Below are 20,674 nucleotides of genomic sequence, written 5' to 3' on the forward strand. Positions count from 1 at the left end.
TTGAAACCCCCAACCCAGTCCACCCCGTCTGGATGTCCTATCCCGTATTGAAAGTGTGGCATTGAAATCTGTTTGCTGCTTTTACTTTCCCCTCCCTTCAGTTCTCAGTGTCTGTTTCATATATTTGGGTTCTCTAATATTAGATCTACATTTAGTTATGACTGTTATACCTTCCTGAGAGCTCTTCTTAATATTATATAAATGTTCTTTATTTCATTCGACAATTTTGTTTTTTGTTCTAAGCCCCAATCCAGGGCCTTGACATGCTAAGAAATCTCATTTTCTATTCTTTCTTTTTTTCTTAAGATTAAAAAAGTATGTACATATGTGTGTGCTTTCTTGAGCTTATGTTTACTATGTGTGTAGGTGCCCATGAAGGCCAGAAGAGGGTTTTGGATTTTCTGGAATTGGAGTTACAAGTGGGTTTGAGCCTCCTGCTGTGTGTGTTGGGAACTGAACCCCAGTCCTATGTAAGAACAGTAAATGCTCTTAACTGCTGAGCTGTCTCTAGCTCCAGCAATCTCATTTTCTTCTGAGTCTCTTTACAGGAATTGTCCTTGTGGTATTTTAAATTGATAATTTTAATTGCATAGAAAAACTTCTCTTTTACTCCTTGTGTTCAGGGTATAGATGCCGTAGAGTATACCTTTTTTTTTGAAGATTTCTTTAAAGAGTGAGCGTGTGTGTACTCACACACACTTTTGAGTATAGCTATCTACTGAAGCTGAAGAGGGTGTTGGATCCCCTGGAGCTTAAGTTATATGTGGGGAGGGAACATCTCTGTAGGATGGGATATATTACCTTCCTTTAGAGCATCCTGTATCTTGGCTGGGTGTGGTAGCATAAGGCAGAGGCTGGAAGGTCTCTTGAGTTCAAGACTAACCTGACCCAGCTGTCAAGTTCCAGGACAGCTAGGGCTACATCATGAATAATAATAATAATAATATATAATGAATAATAATAACAATAGCATTCTATGTCTTAATGAGGTTCCCTCCAAAATTGAAGGTTTTATCCTGTAGGAAATTGCTGCACAACACCTGTCATTCATGAAAGCCCTGGGTTTGATCCCTAGTGTCACAACAGAGTATAGTGGCATGTGCCTGTGATTTTAGCACTCTAAAGTTGGTGGCAGGAGAATGAGAAGTCCAAGGTCATCTTCCTTGGTTCTTCAGCAAGCTCAAGGCCAGCCTGGTGCCTCTATGACGAGATGGAAGGTAGAGATAAGAAAATCACTGGAGGCTCACAGGCGCGCTAGACTGTGCACACAATAGAAAACAACAAAGACTTGTCTCAGAACAAGGTGAACTGACACCCATGTTTACAAACAAAGATTTTGAATTCATTTTCTTTTTTTAAAAACATGTGAGCTGGGCGTTGGTGGCACAGCCTTTAATCCCAGCACTCGGGAGGCAGAGGCAGGTGGATCTCTGTGAGTTTGATACCAGCCTGGTCTACAGAGCGAGTTCCAGGGCAGCCTCCAAAGCCACAGAGAAACCCTGTCTCGAAAAACCAAAACCAAAACAAAACAAAAAAAACATAAAAACATGTGAGTGCTCTATATGGATGTACAACTTTATGCCAGAAGAGGGCATCAGATCCCACTATAGACGGTTGTGAGTGGTTGTTGGGAATTGAATTCACCACCTCTGGAAGAGCATCCAGCATTCTTGACCGCTGAGCTATGTCTCCAGCCCCTAACTGTATTTTCAAGTACCTTTTCCCAGAGATGCTGATCCAGAATGCTTAGGCTGTGGCTTAGGAAACTGAGCTTTCACAGCCTGCTGTGTTCATTTACTGGAGCTGCAGAGATTTCTGTTTTCAACGTTCTGGAGCCTGGGAGTCTCGGATGATGGTATCACAGTTACTCTCTCTCATGGTCTCCATGGCTTGCAGATTGTTACTTTTCCTTTGTGCCCTCACATTGTCCTTCTTTTTACATGCACATTTCTACTTGCTGGGCAATTTATGCCTGGGTGTGGACTTCCTTAGGTTCATGACACTTGAGGTCTCTTGAGCGTCTCAAAACTGAATGGCCATTTCTTTTTCCAAGTTTTGGAAGTTTCAGTCATTTCTTTTTTTCTTTAAAGATGGTGTCTGTCTGTCTGTCTGTCTGTCTGTCTGTGTCTATGTTTTCTCTGCATGTGTTGTGGGGATAGAATTCAAGTCCTCAAGTATATGTACCTTCCTCTATCAGCACATAATCAGTAGCTTTCCCTAGTGTCTGTGATGCTATAGTTTCTTTGTAATCACTGAAAGTTGTTCAAAGTCCCCTTCCTCCTCCTTTGCCTACCTCCGTTTTGTTTGGTACTGTAGCCCTTCAGCTTCATAGGAGCCTGCTCTAGCCTCTCAAGTGCTGCGCTTACCGACACAAGGCACCGTGCCCTAGCTAGTTACTCTGCTCTCTTTTTTTTTTTTTTTTTTTTTTCCCCGAGACAGGGTTTCTCTGTGGCTTTGGAGGCTGTCCTGGAACTCTCTCTGTAGACCAGACTGGCCTCGAACTCACAGAGATCCGCCTGCCTCTGCCTCCCAAGCGCTGGGATTAAAGGCGTGCGCCACTAACGCCCGGCTGTTACTCTGCTCTCTTATTCCCAGTGGTTGCAGGACTTCTAGAGTATGCTGACTGTATTAGTGTTACAAGTTGTTCAAAACAGAAACCAACCAACCCCTTAGGCAATGCCAACCCCATGCTCCAGAACATTAACCATACACTATTCTCTGAGCCCTGGGAAAGAGGCTCCTGAGTGATATTAGATTTCTGTCTGCTTTGTAAGGTTTCCTCTGCACCAAAAATAAGCCTCTCAGCTCTCTTGGTCCTCGTGATCCTTAAGTATCTGGAATGGGTTGAGTCCTGATGTTGCTCTGAAGCAAGAGAGACAAAAGCCAGCCCCCATAGGCAGCCCCTGAGATGCTGGAGCCTTACATGGCCACCCTAACTCTGTTTCCCCAGGAAAAGCTGTGAGTTATGATTTTTTACTTTTCACTCTGCAGTAAGGCAGGAATGGGGACCATGGCAAGTGAATGCTACTGATGCTAACTATCACCTTTGCTGCAGCTTTCAACCAGGTGACCTTTCCTATAGCACTTGTTTGGATGACCTAGGAGTCTTACCTTTCCCTCACAGGTAGAAGCCTGGTGCTGGAATACTCTCCCCATCATCTTGTGCTTGGGTGATGGTTGTGGGGCGAGGGTGGGGTGGGGTTGGGGAAAGCAGTATTGTGGCATGTGCAGTCCACAGCCTTCCTCTAGGCAGCTGATTTTGTACTCATCATGGAGCAGGATCTTGTTTTCCCGACTTCTCACAGGGGGAATAGATCTGTGAATTGTTGAGTCAGTATCTCCTTTGGAAGGGTTTGGTGGCGAGGAGGATGTGGGTGTTCCTATTAAAAATTGTGTATGTGTGTGATATATGTTTGTATGTATGTGAGAGAGGGAGGGGGGGAGGAAAGTGCCTGCCTATCCTTGTATGGAGACCAGAAGTCAACTTCAGGTGTCTTCTTCTATTTTCACTTTATTTCCTGAGACAGGATCTCTCTATTTTGGCTAGACCACCTTACCAATGAGCCTCTAGGATCTACTTGTGCTAGGGCTACAGATGTAGGATGCCATTCCTGGCTGTGATTGGCTCTTATGTCGTTCTGCACTCAGGTCCTCATGGTTGCATAGCAAGCACTTATTGAGACATCAGCCAGCCCTTCCTTATATCTTAGAGTTTATGCCCTTCTTAGGTTTGGAGTTTTTAGGAGATCTAGGTATCCTCTGGGTTTAGCAGGTGAGTAACTGGAACACAACTATATTGTACAGTTTTAAAGGAATGCAAAAGGAGACATGTTTCTACTGGGATACTTTCTGGAAAGATTGGTTAACAGTACATCTGGAATACTCATTCTGTGTTGTAGAATGAGGTGTTACCTAATTTGTGAACATGTCTGTGTATCTATTTCAATGACTATCCCCTCTAAACCTTGGGTTCATTGGTTTCCATTTCCTTTCCTATAAAGGGACCAGAATCAGCAGAAGGACTGAGTGAGATCTAATGCATCTTATGTGTTGAATAAATAGCAGTGATAGTAATCATTGTCTTATAAAGATGTTTGTGGTTTGTTTGTTCCAGGTACTGTCAAAGCACAGCCTGCTATCTCCTTTGCTCAGTGTGACATCAATCAGACGATTCTACAGAGGTGACAGCCCAACAGATTCTCAAAAAGACATGATTGAAATCCCTTTGCCTCCATGGCAGGAGAGAACTGATGAATCCATAGAAACCAAAAGAGCCCGCCTACTCTATGAGAGCAGAAAGAGGGGGATGCTGGAGAACTGCATTCTTCTGAGGTAGTGGGGAAGAGGACTCTGGGTGTTACTCTCTTTGACAAAACAGTCTTGTCTTGTCAACCTCATTTTCCTTTTAATTTTTAGCCTCTTTGCTAAAGAATATCTGCACAACATGACAGAGAAGCAGCTGAACCTTTACGATCGCCTGATTAATGAGCCTAGCAATGACTGGGATATTTACTACTGGGCCACAGGTATTCCATATGATAAGCTGCATTTTGTGATGATAGGATAACAAGCCTATTTGTGTCTGAAATTGTATCTTAGCAATCCCTTTTTTTTTTTTGGAGACAGAATCTTTCTGTGTAGTCCTGACTGTCCTAGAATTCTCTATTTAGGCCAGGCTAGTTTTGAACTCACAGAGATCTGCCTGCCTCTGCCCCCTGAGTGCTGGGAGTAAAGGTGTGTGCCACTAAGTCAGGCCCTGTTTTCATTATTTTTATTTATATATGTATCCTCCATACAAGGTTAGGGTTAGGGTTAGGGTTAGGGTTAGGGTTAGGGTTATTTTTATTTATATATGTATCCTCCATACAAGGATAGGCAGGCACTTTCCTCCCCCCCTCCCTCTCTCACATACATACAAACATGTATCACACACATACACAATTTTTAATGGAACACCCACATACTCCTCGCCACCAAACCCTTCCAAAGGAGATACTGACTCACCAAACCTAAACACTATTCACATTTTTCCAGAATGTGCAAAATTTGCTTAATGGGTTTCTTTAAAACATTTTTTTGACATTTGTTTATTTTGTGTGCATGTGTGAGTGAGCATACATGTGCACATGTGCTTGAGGTCAGAAAACAACTTAGTTTTCTCCTGCCTGCTTCTGCCCCATGAGTGTTGGATTAATGGCCAGGTACTTGCTTTGTTTTGAGACAGACAATGACTCACTGTGTGGCCCAGGTTGGCTTTAAATTCATGATCCTTCCATCCCAGCCTTCTCAGGGCTGAGTTTACAGAGTGTTGGGAATACAGACATGTGCCACCATCCCTTGTCAGAATGATCACTTTTCATTCTGAAAATCAGCTTAATGTAAAGATGGAGGACTCTTGTCCAAGCCCACTTAAGTCTTGGGGGGCCAGGGAGGGCTCGGGAAAGGGAAGGTTTAAGGAAGTAGGAACAGAGGCTGCAAATAAATCAAGCATTTTTTAATTGCAGGCCACAGGCATAATGAAGATTGACTTTCTCAGGGTAATGCACTCTGAACTTTCTGAGTTTTCTGTGACTTAAACAGTTTCATGTTAGTGTAATGGCCATCTTATGCTATATATTAACAGACTGCCTGCTCATAACTTCTTGTAACTCCAGCTCCAGGGGATCAAAAGCCTCTAGCCTTTTATGGGCATGTACACTCATGTTCATATTCACACAATTACAATTAAAGATAAAGTAGATTCTTTTTAAAAACAGGAGTCTAGAGGCTTATTTAGTTATTTGAAAATCCAGCAAATCTTAAATATTTACTATCTGGCTCTATGTAGAACAAGTTTGATGCTGGCTTAGCATAAGACATTTGAGATTGACCTTTGTTACTTGGGTCAATAGTTCCTTCTTTGGTTTGTTGAGTAATATTCCAGTGTGAGGATTATACCATAATTTACTTATTGACCAGAGAGGGATTTCAGTGTTTTCAGTTGTAGACAATTATGACCATAGCTACCATAAACATTTGTGTATAGATTTTGTGAAAATAGATTTCAGGTTTTCTTGAATAAATACCCAGAAGAATCATTGGATTGTGAATATGTTTACTTTTATACCACACTTCACCCATATGGGCTAGACAGTAAATATTTTAAGTGCTACAAGCCATATGACCTCTCATAACTAACTGTGTCTGTAGCATGCGATCAACCACAGGTAGCAGGTCTACAAATGAATGTGCCTGTGTCTCAATAGAATGTCACTTGTGGATTTGAACTTCATATAATTTCCAATCATGAAGTATTATCCTTTTGAGTTTTCACCCTCTTAATTTTAAAAAAAATCATTCTTGCTGGGCATGGTGGTGCACACCTTTAACCCCAGCACTTGGGAGGCAGAGACAGTTGATCTCTGAGTTTGAGGCCAGCCAAGGCTACATAATGAGACCGTATCTCAAAACAAAAAATAAAGTATGTCATTCTTTGCATATGAGCCATTACAAAAATAGGCAACTGACCATAGTTTCCACTGCTTATGCTAAGATTTAGGAGTACCTTCTATGTGCTTACATTTTTATGATATTCTGAGAAAGGTAAAACAACAGAGACAATAGATACCAGTGATTGCCAAGGACAAATTATGAAGGGATACTTGGTGTCTTAGGGTCTCTGTAAAGAGACACCATGCCCACAACAACTCTTATAAATGAAAACATTTAATTGGGGTGGCTTACTTACAGTTTCACGGGTTCAGTCCATTATCATCATGGAAGGGAACATTGTGGCAATGTAGGCAGACTTGGTGCCGGAGAAGTAACTGAGAATCGTATGTCTTACAGGCAACAGGAAGTCAACTGAAACACTGGGTGGTATCCTGAGCATAGGAAACATCAAAGCCTGCTCCTACAGTGACACATTTCTTCCAACAAGGCCATACCCATTCCAACAAAGTCACACCTCCTAATAGTGCTCTATGAGCTTATGGGGGCCAGTTGTATTCAAATTACCACACTCCACTCCCTTATCCCTATAAGCTTGTAACAATATCATAATGCAAAATACATTTAGTTCAACTTCAAAAGTCCCCATAGTCTATCACAGGCTCAATATTGTTTAAAAGTTCAAAATCTCTTCTGAAATTCATGCAGTCTTATAATTGTAATTCCCTATAAAATCAAAATAAAAAAATAGATCACATACTTCTAACATATAATGGCACAGAAGATATATTACTATTCCAAAACATAGGAAAAGGATCATCATGAGGAAATACTGAACCCAAGCAAGACCGAAAACCAGCTGGGCAACTCCAAACTCTGTATCTCCATGTTTGATGTCAAAACACTCTTCAGATTTCCAACTCTATTCAGCTTTGTTGACTGCAACACACTTATTTTTCTTGGGCTGGTTCCACTCCCCATTAACAGCTCTCTTTGGCAGGTATTTCATGACTCTGCTGTGTCTAACATTTTGGGGTCTCCAAGGTAATTCAGGCTTCAACTTCACTGCTTCATGTAGTGACTTTTCTAGTCCTCCATCCAGGGACATCCCTGACACATGCTGGCCTCAGTGGCTTTCCTTAGGCACAGAGGCAAATTCTGTAACCTGTTTCTTCTGTCCTTAACTCTAAAGCCAGAGCCATGTAGCCGAAGCTGCCAAGTTCTACTTGCTGGGGCTGGAATGTGCCCCTCCCCTTGTTCAATTACATTTTTACCAATTTTGTTTTCCACTACCTAATCTTCGCTGTCCTAAAACTTGATCTGTAGTCCAGACTGGCCTCAAACTCAGAGATCTAACAGCCCCTGCCTTTTCAGTATGTGCCTCATCACACCCAACTCTAAACTTGCCTGTAATTCCTTTTACAAGTTGGAAATTTAGCTGGGTAGGATTTTACCCTGAGGTCACCACTCCCTTTTTTCCATTTCTTAATCCATTTACCTCCTTGAACACAGAATTTAGCTTTACACTTTCTGGTACTCCTTTTCTCCTCAAATATTTTCCCTTGCTCAGCTTGCCCCTTTTCATCATAAATCTTTACCAGAGTTAACACTAATAACCACACAACAGAGTCTACACTAGGCTATTCTGAGATTTCCTCTGCCAACAGAATTAATCCAAAACTCTTCACTTTAGCCTCAGGCAGACTCTTCAGACAAGGGCAAAAAACAACCACTTTCTTCACCAAAGTATCACAAGACCAGTCTCCAGGTAACATACTAACGTTCTTCTCCTATGAAACCTCTTGATCCCCACAGTTCATCAAATCACATTCAGCACCACGGTCTTCCATGCTCTTACTAGTATGACCTATTAAGTAGCACTTAAAACATTCATTCCACTTCTTTTTTTTTTTTTTGGTTTTTCGAGACAGGGTTCTCTGTGGCTTTGGAGGCTGTCCTGGAACTTGCTTGGTAGTCCAGGCTGGTCTCGAACTTACAGAGATCCGCCTGCCTCTGCCTCCCGAGTGCTGGGATTAAAGGCGTGCGCCACCAACGCCCGGCTCATTCCACTTCTTTCTTAACCCAAAGTACCAAAGCCCAGATTCCTCCAGATAAGAACATGATCAGGTCTACCACAGCAATACCCCATTTCTGGTACCAGCTTCTGTGTTAGGGTTTTTATTTCTGTGAAGACACACCATGACTGTGGCAGCTCTTAAAAATAAAATAATTAGGGTGGCTCACTTAAGTTTCAGAGGTTCAGTCATGGTGGGGAGCATGACTTTGTGCAGGCAGACATAGTGCTGGAGAAGTAGCAAGCAACAGGAAGTCAACTGAAATACTGAGCACAGGAAACCTCAAAGTCCACCCTCACAGTGACACACTTTCTTCAACAATGCCATACCCACTCCAACAAAGCCACACCTCCTAATAGTGCCACACACTATGAACTTTTGAGGCCCAATTACATTCAAACTACCATACTTGGTATTGTCAACATGACAGCCATGTTGGTGACACTTCATGGGTGTAGCTTTTGACATTGCTAGGAGATATAATCTAATAGCAAATTCATTGTTCCTCTGGCTCTTGTAATCTTTCTGCCCCTTCTTCCACAATGTTTTCTGAATCTTAGGTGCAGGCATTGTGTTGTAGTTGGCACTGGGCTCCACAACTTCATTTTGGTCAGTTGTTGTTTTCTGTAATGGTCTCTGTCTGTTGCAAAGAGAAACTGACTTGGTGGAAGGTGAGAACTACTGTTTCTGTGGGCATAAGGACAGGTATTTAGAATGCAGTTAGGATTATGCTAGTTTAGTGAAGTAGCAGTTAAGGTTCTCCTCCAAGATCTATGATTTCACTACCTCTGAGTAATTAACTAGGTTTCTAGTCCCGGGCATGGTTTCTTTCCTATTGAACAGATCTTAATTCCAATTAGAGAACTGTTGGTTACTGCTAAGGTATATGCACCATTATTGCATCCTTATAGTTATCATGCCATGCTGGTTGTTGTGATTCAGAGATGTCATAGATGAATAGGACTGTTGGTTGCCTCCATACTTTGGAACCCTGAATGATGTTGTCTTAGGTTTCTGTGAAGAGACACCATGACCATGGCAACTCTTATAGAGGGAAACATTTAATTGGTGAACAGCTTACAGTTGCAGAGGTTCAGTCCATTATCGTGGTGGGATATGGCAATGTGTAGGCAGATTGGTGCTGGATACAGGCAACAGGATTGGTGCTGGATACAGGCAACAGGAAGTGGTCTGTCTCAATGGGCATGTCTTGAGCATATGTGAGACCTCCAAGCCCACCTCCACAGTGACATACGTCCTCCAACAAGACCACACCTGCTCCAACAAGGCCACACCTCCTAATAGTGCCATTTCCTTTGGAGGCTGTCTTCTTTCAAACCACCTCAGGTACCTTCCTTTATTTTCTTTGGTGAAGTGACTCTCCCATCCAAGTTTATTAATGTAAGTTATTTGGCTTTCAAATCCTGTACCAGCCTTATATACCAAAATTAACACTAGAGAGTCTAGATTTCTTAACAGTTCAAGATCTTTCGTCTTCATGAATATTTTGGTGTATAATATTTCATAAGTTGTCATCTGGTTTTGATCAGATAGGTTGTGAAGTGCCCTTTTCAATTTTCTAGAGAATATATGTAGAACTGGTGTTACTTTTCAATAAATACGTGATAAAATTTGCTACTATGCCACCACAGCCTGGCCTCTTTGGCTAACTAGTGTGGCTAACTTTGCACTCTGATATTCAGGCAAGCTGTATTTGTTAGATCATAAATAAAATATCACCACACACAATTACTAAGAATAAATAATAAGCCAGGCGTGGTGGCACACACCTCTAATCACAGCACTTGGGAGGCAGAAGCAGGTAGATCTCTGTGAGTTTGAGGCCAACTTGGTCTTCATAGTGAGTCCCTGGATAGCCAGATCTACATAGTAAGACCTCGCCCTCCCCAGAAAATAAATAATAATAGGTATCTTTTATATCTGTTATTTGTAATTTGTATTTTATCTCCCCTCCCCTCTGTTTTGGTCAATATTGCAGAAGTTGCCATTTGATTTCCTTTTCTTCCTTCACAGGGCTTGTTTTCTTATGTCATTGGTATTTTCTGTTGTTTCCAGCTTTCAGTCCCAGTGGTTTCTGTTGTTGCTCACGCGTTCTTCTTGTCTTAAGTGTGGTTGGCATTTCCCAGTTGTTTGAAGTAGATGCTAAGCTTATCAGAGATCTTCTTTTCCACCATAAACATTCAGTCCCTCTAAGGCAGTGGTTCTCACCCTTCTAATGCTGTGACCCTTTAATACAGTTTCTCATGTTGTATGACATGGCCATATTTGTCTCATGACCCTGTTCAGCCCATGACTTATTCGAAAGTATGTTTAAGTTTTAAGTATTTGGGAATTTGTCAGAGTTTGTTGAAGTTTGCTTTCAGGCCTGAAATACAAGTACTTTGGTAAATATTTCATATACACTTGAATGTGTGTCTTTTGTTCTTGTGGGCAGAGTATTCTATAAGTGACAACTAGGACAAGGAGGTGATGATGTGTTCTCCATGGTTTCCGTTTCTGAGTGCCTGTTCTATCAGTTACTGATACTTGCTTAGAGGTGTCTGTTAGTATAGACACTCTAACTTTTTTTCTTTAAGCATTTATTTGTGTGTGTGTGTGTGTGTGTGTGTGTGTGTGTGTGTGTGTGTGTGTGTGTGTGTAGGAGGAGCAGCTGCATACCACAGTGTACTTGTGGAGGTCATAGGACAACTTGTAGGAGTTGATTCTCTGCTTCCACTTGTATCTTCCAAGGATTGAACTCAGGATTTGGTGGCAAGTGCCTTGATCAACCTAGCCAGCTTGCTGGTCTTTCATATTTCTTTTTATTAGTTTTTGCCTGATGTGTAACTTCTTGTTTGAATTGTTTTCCTCTTGGTTTGTAAACAGTTACCCAAGTTTACTAAACTTGAAGCCATATGTATTTCTTGGATCATAGTTCTGTGGGTCAAAAGCTCTGCCCAGATCTCACACTCTGAAATTAGTGAGACAGGCATTCTGTTTCACCTGGAGACTCTAGGGAAGAATCTTTTTTGTTTGTTTGTTTGTTTTGTTTTTCAAGACAGGGTTTCTCTGTGGCTTTGGAGGCTGTCCTGGAACTTGCTTGGTAGTCCAGGCTGGTCTCGAACTTACAGAGATCCGCCTGCCTCTGCCTCCCGAGTGCTGGGATTAAAGGTGTGCGCCACCAACGCCCGGCTCTAGGGAAGAATCTAATTCTAAGCTCATTGACATTTTTTTTCCTGAAAAATTGTTTCTTTACATTGGAGGGCTGAGTTCCCTATTGACCTACCAGCATCCAGTTTCCTTTGGCTTTTTGAGGGCCTTGCTCCAAAGCCCCCTCTGCCTAAGCATTGGCGACTATCCCTCATACTTCCCAGTTATCTGACTACCCCTTCCATACCAGCTGGAGTGCTTGTATTGTAAAATCATAGACTGTCTTTGTCTTTATATCTAAATTGAGTTTTTCTGTAGACAGAATAGTCTTTCTTTTTTTATTCAATCTGATAGTCTCTGCCTTTTACTAGTGGGTTTAGACCTTTCATATTTACTACATTCTCACTGTGTTTGAATTAAGTGCTACCATTTTTGGTTGTTCATTGTTTCTTCCATCTGTTCTTTGTCTTTTGTTTGTTTGTGGAGGTAATTGTCGCCACTCTTGGGTTATTTATGTCCTTCTAGGCTTTTAATGATTGCTCCTGGGTTCACAGTATACAGCTTTAATTAATCCTACTCTGATTTCGAGACCTGTGAGCCACATGTATAATGTATGGCCTTGATTCTTTTTACTTTGACCTTTACTCTAAGCCTGGAACACATTTCTCCTGTTTTACTGTGGGCAATAAAGGAAAATAATTCAAAATACATGTTCTGCTCTCATTAATTGTGGCCATTTCTGGAGATGGTTGTTTCTTTATATAAATCTATGTTCCTGTCCTGTCGTAATCCCTCTGCTGAACTTCCTTTATTATTACTTGTGGCCCAAACTGGCTGCTTTGAGTTCCCTGCCTTGGGTGTGGAACTGAAGGCTCACAGGTTTGTTTGCTTTTCAGCACTTTATGAAGACTTACTTCTTTTGTCAGGCTGCCAGTATGTAACTCTAGTTCCAGGGGTTCTGGCCTCTGTGGGTACCAGGCAAACATATGGTACACATACATACACAGAGGCATAACACTCATACACATAAAATAAATAAATCCAAAATTAGAATAAAAAGGTATTTTTAAATTATTCTTTAAGAGATGAGCTTTTGCTGTTCTGTCCAGGTTGGCCCCAAACTCCTGAGCCTCCAACAAACCTTATGCTTCAGCCTCCTGAGTAGCTAGAATTACAGACACCATGCCCAGTTTAGAAAAGGTTTGTTTGACTCACAGTTTTGTGGAGTTCAGTCCCTGGCAATGGACCCCAGTGCTGGAAGAAGTGTAGTATGTAGGTGAGGCAGCAGCAGGTGTCTGATAAGCTGTGTTCACTTGGTGGCCAGGAAGCACGTGTCAGGTGTGTTGGAGGGTAGGGAAGGGAGGGACTACATCCTGTTATTTCCTTTAGAGTGTATCTCCAATGACTGGAAGACTTCCTAGGACCCCCAACGTTTCCACTACCGCCCAATAGCACCAAGATGGGGACCCACAGGGAACATTGTCCTTGGAGAACATTTCCCATCCTAACTATAGCACTGTTTAGGTGTGTGTTTGGGTATTTACTCTGTTTGGAGTTCTTTGACATGTTGGGTCTGGGTTTTTATGTCTTTGATTATTATTGGAAGATTCTTCAGTCTCCATGTTCTCTTCCTTTTGCAATTCTGATTGTACCCTGAACAACGTGTGTCCACAGTTCTTGGCATCTCTTCTGGTGCTTCTCTCTTTGTGAATCAGTTTGGGTCCTTTGTATTTAGCAGCATCTCTTGGCCTCTTTTTCACTGATTCTTTCTTAATTGTGTCAGATGTCACGATGAGCCTCTTGAAGTAATTTTTCATTGCTGCTGCTGTGATTTTATTTTTAGCATTTCCACATGACATTTAGACTTTATCCCTGCTGGAATTCCTCATCTGTTCTTATACTTTGCCTTTCTTTCCCACTGAAGCTTTTGATGTTACTCATAATGACTTTAAATTCTTACTGGGAGTCCTGACACAAGTTATCCCTGAGCTTGTTCCTATTGCTTGCTTTCTTGTAGCTTCCCTCTTGTGGATTTATTTTCTTTTTCATCATGTGAATGTGTGTCTGTATGCCCCATGAGAGTGCAGGTGTGTCAGTGGAAGCTAAAGGCATTGGATCTCTGGAGCAGGAATACAAGTGGTTGTGAGCCACCTGACCTAGGGGCTGGAATCAAATTTAGGACCTCTGAGTTCAATACAGTACATGCTCTTAACTGCTGAGCCATCTCTCCAGCCCCTGCATCACATTCTTGTTTGTTAGCTTTTAAAAAGTTCAGAGAGAGAGAGAGAGATTGTGTGTGAGTGTGTTACAGCGCACATGTGGAGTGTGAAGGTAGTTCTCTTTTACCTTTACATGGGTTTCCGGAGTGGAATTCAAGCGTGGCAAACAGCCTTGTTTAGTTTGCTAGATGCTTCCAGGAATTCTCCTGTCTTGTTAGAGGAGCACTGGGATTACATACACTTTCACACTTGGCTTTACGTGAGTCCTGGACATTCTAACATGGGCCCTCATACTTACATGCCAAGTGTTTTACTTACTGGGCTATTTCCTGAGCCCTTTGTTAGCTTTTTGAGATGGGTTCTCATTGTGTATTGTAGGCTGGCTTCAAGTCCTTTTTTTTTTTTCCTTTTGAGACAGGGTCTCACTGTGTAACCCTGGTTGTCCTGGGACTCACAGAGATCTGCTCACCTCTGCCTCCTATACTGGGATTAAAGGCAAGCTCTACCTCACCTGGCTTTGGTTTTAAATTCTTGATTCTTCTGCCTCAGTTTTGCCAGTAGCAGGATTATAGGTATGTGCCAACATACCCATGTCTAACTGAATGTTATATTCCTTAGTTAGACATTGGAGATCAAGATATGTAGTGTCTGTTCCTTGAGGAGCTATGCAGCAGCTAGGCTGTTAGTGTAGGCAATCAAGTTTGTGAGCTTGGCAGTTAAGCTCAGTCTAGATATGATTTTGCTTTGTTTATGTTCAAGACCTCAGCAGCCCCATGTAATGGTGTGCTCAGGGAAGAAGTTGTTTCTAAAGAATGTTCTCAGTGTTTCTATGTCATTCCCAGCCTTCAGTCTTCCTGTATTTCTGGGCCTCAGAGGGTCTTTCTGCATGCTCTGACCTTTACTGCTAGATTCCTGTGCCTTCCCACTTGGCCTTGCTAGTTGAGAGGTGGCAAGGATAACCTTCTTTCTTTTCCTTATCCAGCCTTGGTCTCAGGCAACCCCTGTGGCGGGGCTCTTAGAGGTGGGGTTGATCAGTGATACTATCCCACCCTCAGGCCTACGTGTCTTCCTTCCTTCCTTCCTTCCTTCCTTCCTTCCTTCCTTCCTTCCTTCCTTCCTTCTTTCTTTCTTTCTTTCTTTCTTTCTTTCTTTCTTCCATTTTTTTTCCTCCTTTGACTCTTCTTCCAGCCCATATGAGAGAGACAAGATTGATTTACTCACTTTCAGTTACAGATTTATCTTTGTTCCTTCCAAGAGAGGGCCCCAGTTGAGCTTCATGTTCTTTGACCACATGAGGCCAGACTCCATCAGGGCATGTCTGCTGTAGGCTTTCAAGCAAGAGCCTGTGAGTGAGAGTACCAGCTCCACGTGGGTGTGTGGGCCCCACACTAGCTTTGGGAAGTTACTTAAGATGTAGCTGATTTTTGTTTGTTTGTTTGTTTGTTTGTTTTGAGACAGAGTCTCACTATGTAGCCTTGGATAGCCTGGAACTCACTAGAACAGACTAGCCTCCAACATGTAGACATCAACCTGCCTCTACCTCCTGAGTGCTGGGATTAAAGGCGTGCAACACCATATGTAAGGAGAACTCCTACAGAGCTGCAGCTGGCTGGATTTTGAAGTGTTGGGCCTAGCTTTAATCTGCCCTTTGTCCTTCTGTTTGAAATATGTAAATCTTGTCTGAGTGTTTACCAAAGGTGCAAAGCCTATGCAAAACTTGGTTGGGAAAAATCCAGCAAACAAACCTTAATTGGGAATTTGCCTTTGGCATTGTCCCTTTGAGAGACTCAGATGAGGTGTTTTGGGATGTGGTAATGAACTTGTTAAAGGTGTCAATTTGATAACAATAAGAAAAGCCCTGTACTAAGGGAGAGTGTCTCAGTCCACACACTGAGAGGCTGAGTCTCCCTGTAGCTAGAAACGTTAGATTCATCCTTAAAGTGCCCTGTGTCTTCTTCCTCAAATCCACGTGAACCCACACCCATTCTACAACAACCATGACTGGCTTATGAATTCCTGTCTGTTTGTATTACACCCACTGGCTCCCCCGTCCCAGTCCAGCAAGTGTTCATGTCCAACTACCTGTTTGATGAGTTTCTCTTACTTATTCCTTATACTTTGCTGCACTGTTACCTCAGAACAAGCCAGGGCTGTTCCTCCAGTATGGCTTAGCAGGGAAAAGTGCTTGCCTCACAAGTCTAGGACCTGGGTTGGATCCCTGAAACTCATGTAAAAAGCTCATGCAGTAGAGCATGTTTTTTATTGTTTTGTTATTTGTTTGTTTGTTAAGATGGGGTCTCATTATGTATCTCAGACTGGCCCTGAATGAAACAGAAATCCGCTTGTTTTTATGCTAGAATTACAGGCTCACCACCACATCCAAATAGTACATGGCTGTAATGCCAGCACTCTTACAGCAAATCCTCTGGAAGCTGGTAGGCCAGCCAGCCTGGAACATCCAGCGTAGAAACAAGGTGGGAGAAGAAAACCCACCTCCATGGCCATGCTGTAGCATGCCTGTGCCTACCCGCACACAGGCATGTACATACACACACACACACACACACACACACACACACACACACACACACATTTTAAAAATAAAATGGGGTGGGGAGATGGCTTCACGATTAAGAGCACTTGCTATTCTTGCAGAAAACCCACGTTTGGTTTCAAGCATTCACATGATTGCTCACAAATGGCTATAATTCCAAATCCTGGAGATCTGATGCCTTCTTTTGGCCTTAGCTGCCACTAGTCATGCATATAGTAAAAATATATACCTGCAGGCAAAATACTCATACACAAAAAATAAGTATTAAGAAAAAAATTTTAACCCCCAAATCCAAAATACAGCAAAACCCCTCGAGTACTCACTGGGTGTCAGGCTGTGGCTTGGTAGAATCTGTCTTAAATTAAAGCGATTCCACCTAGCATGTTATTTAACTTTCTAGCGCTTGCTACCTAAGCTTTGCTAGTGGGAAGCTTTGCTGTAATTGGCATCTTAAACAAGTATCTCTAGTGTGGAAAGAAAAGTTGAAGTGCAGCTAGACTCCTACCATTAGACAAGACTGGAACTTTTGTTTTCTGTCTTACTGCCCCTTTGCCTGTCTATTAACATCTCATTAGGCAAGTTTATGTTCATACTGTGGACCTCTCATTTCTTAAAAAAAAAAAGCCCCATTTACTTAAGTTTACTATAGCTAATTTCTGTCATTTACCCAAGGGTCGGTAACTAGTAAAGAGAAGAAGCAGAGCTTTGTTTTGGGGGTTTATAGCTTAGAATAGGAGGACTGAAAATGGAGTTCAATGGCAGAGCACTTACAGAGCATATATGAGGCTCCACCTAGGTTCAGTCTTCAGCACCACAAAACAAAAGAATAAAAGGAAACACTGCTAGAGTCTGCCTTTATTTGTAGGGAATTCATTATAAAATCCTCAGAGGATTCTTAAAACTGGATGATCTCAAGCCCTGGATAGCCCATATACTCTGCAGTGTTACCTGCCACAGAGTACCGTAATTAACCTGTTTGCCCATTTCTGTGCCCCAGTGCCTTTGTATCACTACTCTTGTTCTTTGGGTCTGTTATTGAATAAAAATAAAAAAAATGGTTACAGCCGGGCATTGGTGGCGCACGGCTTTAATCCTAGCATTCAGGAGGCAGAGGCAGGCATATCTCTGTGAGTTCAAGGATAGCTTAGTCTACATAGTGGGTTCCAGAAAAGATAGAGTTATATAGTGAGACCCAGTCTCAAAAACAAACAAACAAAAAACAAAGAATGTGGTCACTTGAACATAAGCCTGCAATAGTTCAACATCCATTTATATTCTCAAAACTAAAGTGTTTAAGTGACTAATGCATGGGTAGCATATACAGTGGATATATAGGACAAAGAATAATTCATATACAAGGTAGACAGAGCAGGATAGTATAAGATTTTATCAGCGTTTGAAACTCACAAATTATTTCTGGAATTTTGTGTTGGGACCAGTGGACCTGTTGAACATGCCTGAAAAGGGGAAAAAGACGAAAGACAGAAGATAGAGTCAGGAGGGCTCTCAATGAGTACTGTAGCAGCCCCAAATTTTTTCTTATAGTCCTTTTATACCCAAAGCAAAAGGGGAGGGCAAAAAACTTCCTAACTGTGATACAAGAAACAATCAAATGTAATTATCCCATTAATTCTCAAACCATCTAGTAAGCACACCTTTAGTCAAATTATTCTGTTATTTGGCCTTGAGGAAGAAGAATAAGTTTGAACTCTCTGACCTTACATCAAGATGGAATGGATTCATAGCTGTTGACTCTCACAGTTTTGCACTTTATATTGTCAAACTATAGAGGAATACTGTGATACTGTGGATGTTGAAACCAAAAGTAAGGGGGAAACTACTCTGTACCCAGAAGACAACTGAGATCAAATGCAAAGGAAAGCAGAATTACCAAAATTGCAGAAAGGATCATCAGATTTGTTCCTTAAGTATCAGATAGTAAATATTTTAGTCATGAGGCTATATAAGCTCTGTTGTCATTCCTTAGCTCTGCCATTGTAATGCAAAGTAGTCTGGACCTTACGCAAACTGCTGTACTAACAAAACTATTCACACGTATAGACCAACACAGAGTATTTGGTATATACTAGTATTTGGTATAACCTAGAGTATTTGGAGGAAGAATGGTGATGACCCATGGTCCATTTATCCATCTGTGGTTCTTGGCTATTGCTGGAGTTTCAACTTGCTCTTTGTTGTTATTTGCTTTTAGATTTTAAAAAGGAATATACTTTTCTTTAAAAATTAATTTTGTGGTGTGTGTGTAAGCGGTCAGAGGATAGCTTGTGGAAGTTGTTTCTTTCCTTCTACCATGTGGGATCTAGGGATTGAACTCAGGTTATTATGCTTGGTGGCAAGTGTCTACTTATTGAGCCTTTGAGCTGGCCCTTAAAATTTACTTTTTATTTTTATTGATGTGTGGGTGCCTATGGGTGGCCAGAAGATCTCTTGGAATTCGAGTCACAGGTAATGGTGAGCAGCCTGATGTGGGTGTTTGGGAAGTGATCTCTGGTCCACTTGAAGAGCAGCAAGCACTCGCCCAGATGAGCCATCTCTTGGCCACTGTTTTTGTTTTTGGAGATAGGGTTTTACTCTAGCCCAGGCTAGCCTGGAGCTCACTCTGACCCAGGCTGGTCTTGAACTTGCAGTAATCATCCTGCTTTAGCCTGGTAAGTGCTGGGACTCGACAGACATGAGCACTGTATGCAGCTTCATAGCTCCAAGTCTTTCACATGAGCAGTGACGTGGTACAATTCTTTCTTCTGTTGCAGAAGCAAAGCCAGCCCCAGAAATATTTGAAAATGAAGTCATGGAACTGCTGAGAGAGTTCACGAAAAACAAAAACAAAGAGCAGAGACTCCGTGCCCCAGATCTGGAATATCTCTGTGAAAAGCCTCGTTAAAGTGTGTGCCACTGCCTGTCATGGTGATTAGTATATGAACAGAAACTGCTTCTGGTACTGATTTTGGCTTCCTGCTTTCCCTTAGGCACTTGAACCTCTACCATGACAGACGTGTACTCTGCAAGATGACTCACTCATTCTAACCTGCACTTGTCTGTACAGCACAGATCTGCCACAAGAGGGCACTGCAGTTCCACTGCCTCAGCCCTGACAGTACCAAAGACCCAGCTGCTGTAGGAAGAGCTGCCCTCCCAATCCTACACCCAGTGGCCCTAGGCTTTGTTAAGATAAAGTTGCCCTCTTCCAACTTGGTATAGTTCTTTCTGCCAAAGAGAGCCGATCCAAGCCCCTGAGCTGAGGCCATCAAAGGCACAGCAAGCTGAGTGAGGGCACCAAGCAGGCATGGTGTGGGCACACTGCTTAAGTCAACATCCCCATCACCATCAGATTTTCTTCACAACATGCCCTTTGTAAACCTAACAATGGAACACTGAAGGGTGTCAAGGGAAGGAGATTGACAGTTCTCCAACCCTTACAATTATCTTCATTTTGTCTGTTCCTGTGCAACCCATAGTCGTATATTTGGAGTTTTACAAACTTTTTTGGGGGGTATTTCAAGACAAGGTTTCTCTGTATTGTTTTGGAGCCTGTCCTGGAACTAGTTCTGTAGATCAGGCTGGCCTCAAACTCACAGAGATTAAAGGCGTGTACCACCACCGCCCTGCTGTTTTACAAACTTACAATCATGGGTTTTCTGACTTGTGGCACTGTGGCAAACTTTCCTCCTCATTCTTACAGCTTTTAAAATCATTTTAGTTGACCAAATAATAATGACACATAAGAAATAAATAACATGTTAACTGGGTGTCATGGGTCACGCCTGTAATCCCAGCCCTTGGGGTCTGAGGTAATAGTAACACTAAGAATTTGAAGCCAGCCTGGGCTAAGTGAGTTTGAGGCCAGCCTGGACCACTCCGTTTAGAATGAAGTAGCTGGGGGGCTGTGCATTGCTGAAGGTATTCTCTCTGTAAGAGCTCTGCTCTCAGCTGAGGAGAGGCAGTCACTCTGGCTGATGTGTGAAGTGATGTCCAGAGGAAAGCAAGGCCAGAACTGATAAACATGAGGTTGGTAACTACAAGAGCTGTAGACAAAGAGGAAAAAAAGTTTCCTGGCCAGGGGAGGACGCGTTACCTCACAGCACTCCCACAGACAGGGGGCATTAGGCCTGTTTGTAGACAACAGAGTTGCCTTGGAAGGAGTCAGTAATACATCCATGATCAAAAAGCCAGGATTTGGAGCTGGACAGAAGACTCAGTGGCTAAGAGCACTGGCTGCTCCTCCCGGG

The 20,674-nt window shown here is 42.3% G+C and overlaps 1 protein-coding gene across 4 annotated transcripts in view; it reads left to right on the forward strand.

The window, feature by feature from the left end:
• Sdhaf2 (succinate dehydrogenase complex assembly factor 2) overlaps positions 1–20,194 on the forward strand; it is a 22,037-nt gene extending 1,843 nt beyond the window's left edge. For 2 of the 4 annotated variants that reach the window (XM_021225957.2, XM_013114007.1), the window contains exons 2-4: positions 4,115–4,332; positions 4,417–4,526; positions 19,199–20,194. In XM_021225957.2, the coding sequence (XP_021081616.1) occupies positions 4,115–4,332; positions 4,417–4,526; positions 19,199–19,329 (459 nt within the window). In that variant the 3' untranslated portion in view covers positions 19,330–20,194. Of the gene's footprint in view, positions 1–4,114; positions 4,333–4,416; positions 4,527–6,828; positions 7,200–19,198 lie in introns of those variants that run through there. The other 2 variants (XM_021225953.2, XM_040747770.1) reach the window with 2 other exon arrangements.
• The last annotated feature ends 480 nt before the right edge of the window (positions 20,195–20,674 follow it).

The sequence above is a fragment of the Mesocricetus auratus genome, unplaced genomic scaffold (assembly GCF_017639785.1).
Source record: "Mesocricetus auratus isolate SY011 unplaced genomic scaffold, BCM_Maur_2.0 Super-Scaffold_4256, whole genome shotgun sequence".
In the NCBI taxonomy this organism is placed as follows: Eukaryota; Metazoa; Chordata; class Mammalia; order Rodentia; family Cricetidae; genus Mesocricetus; species Mesocricetus auratus.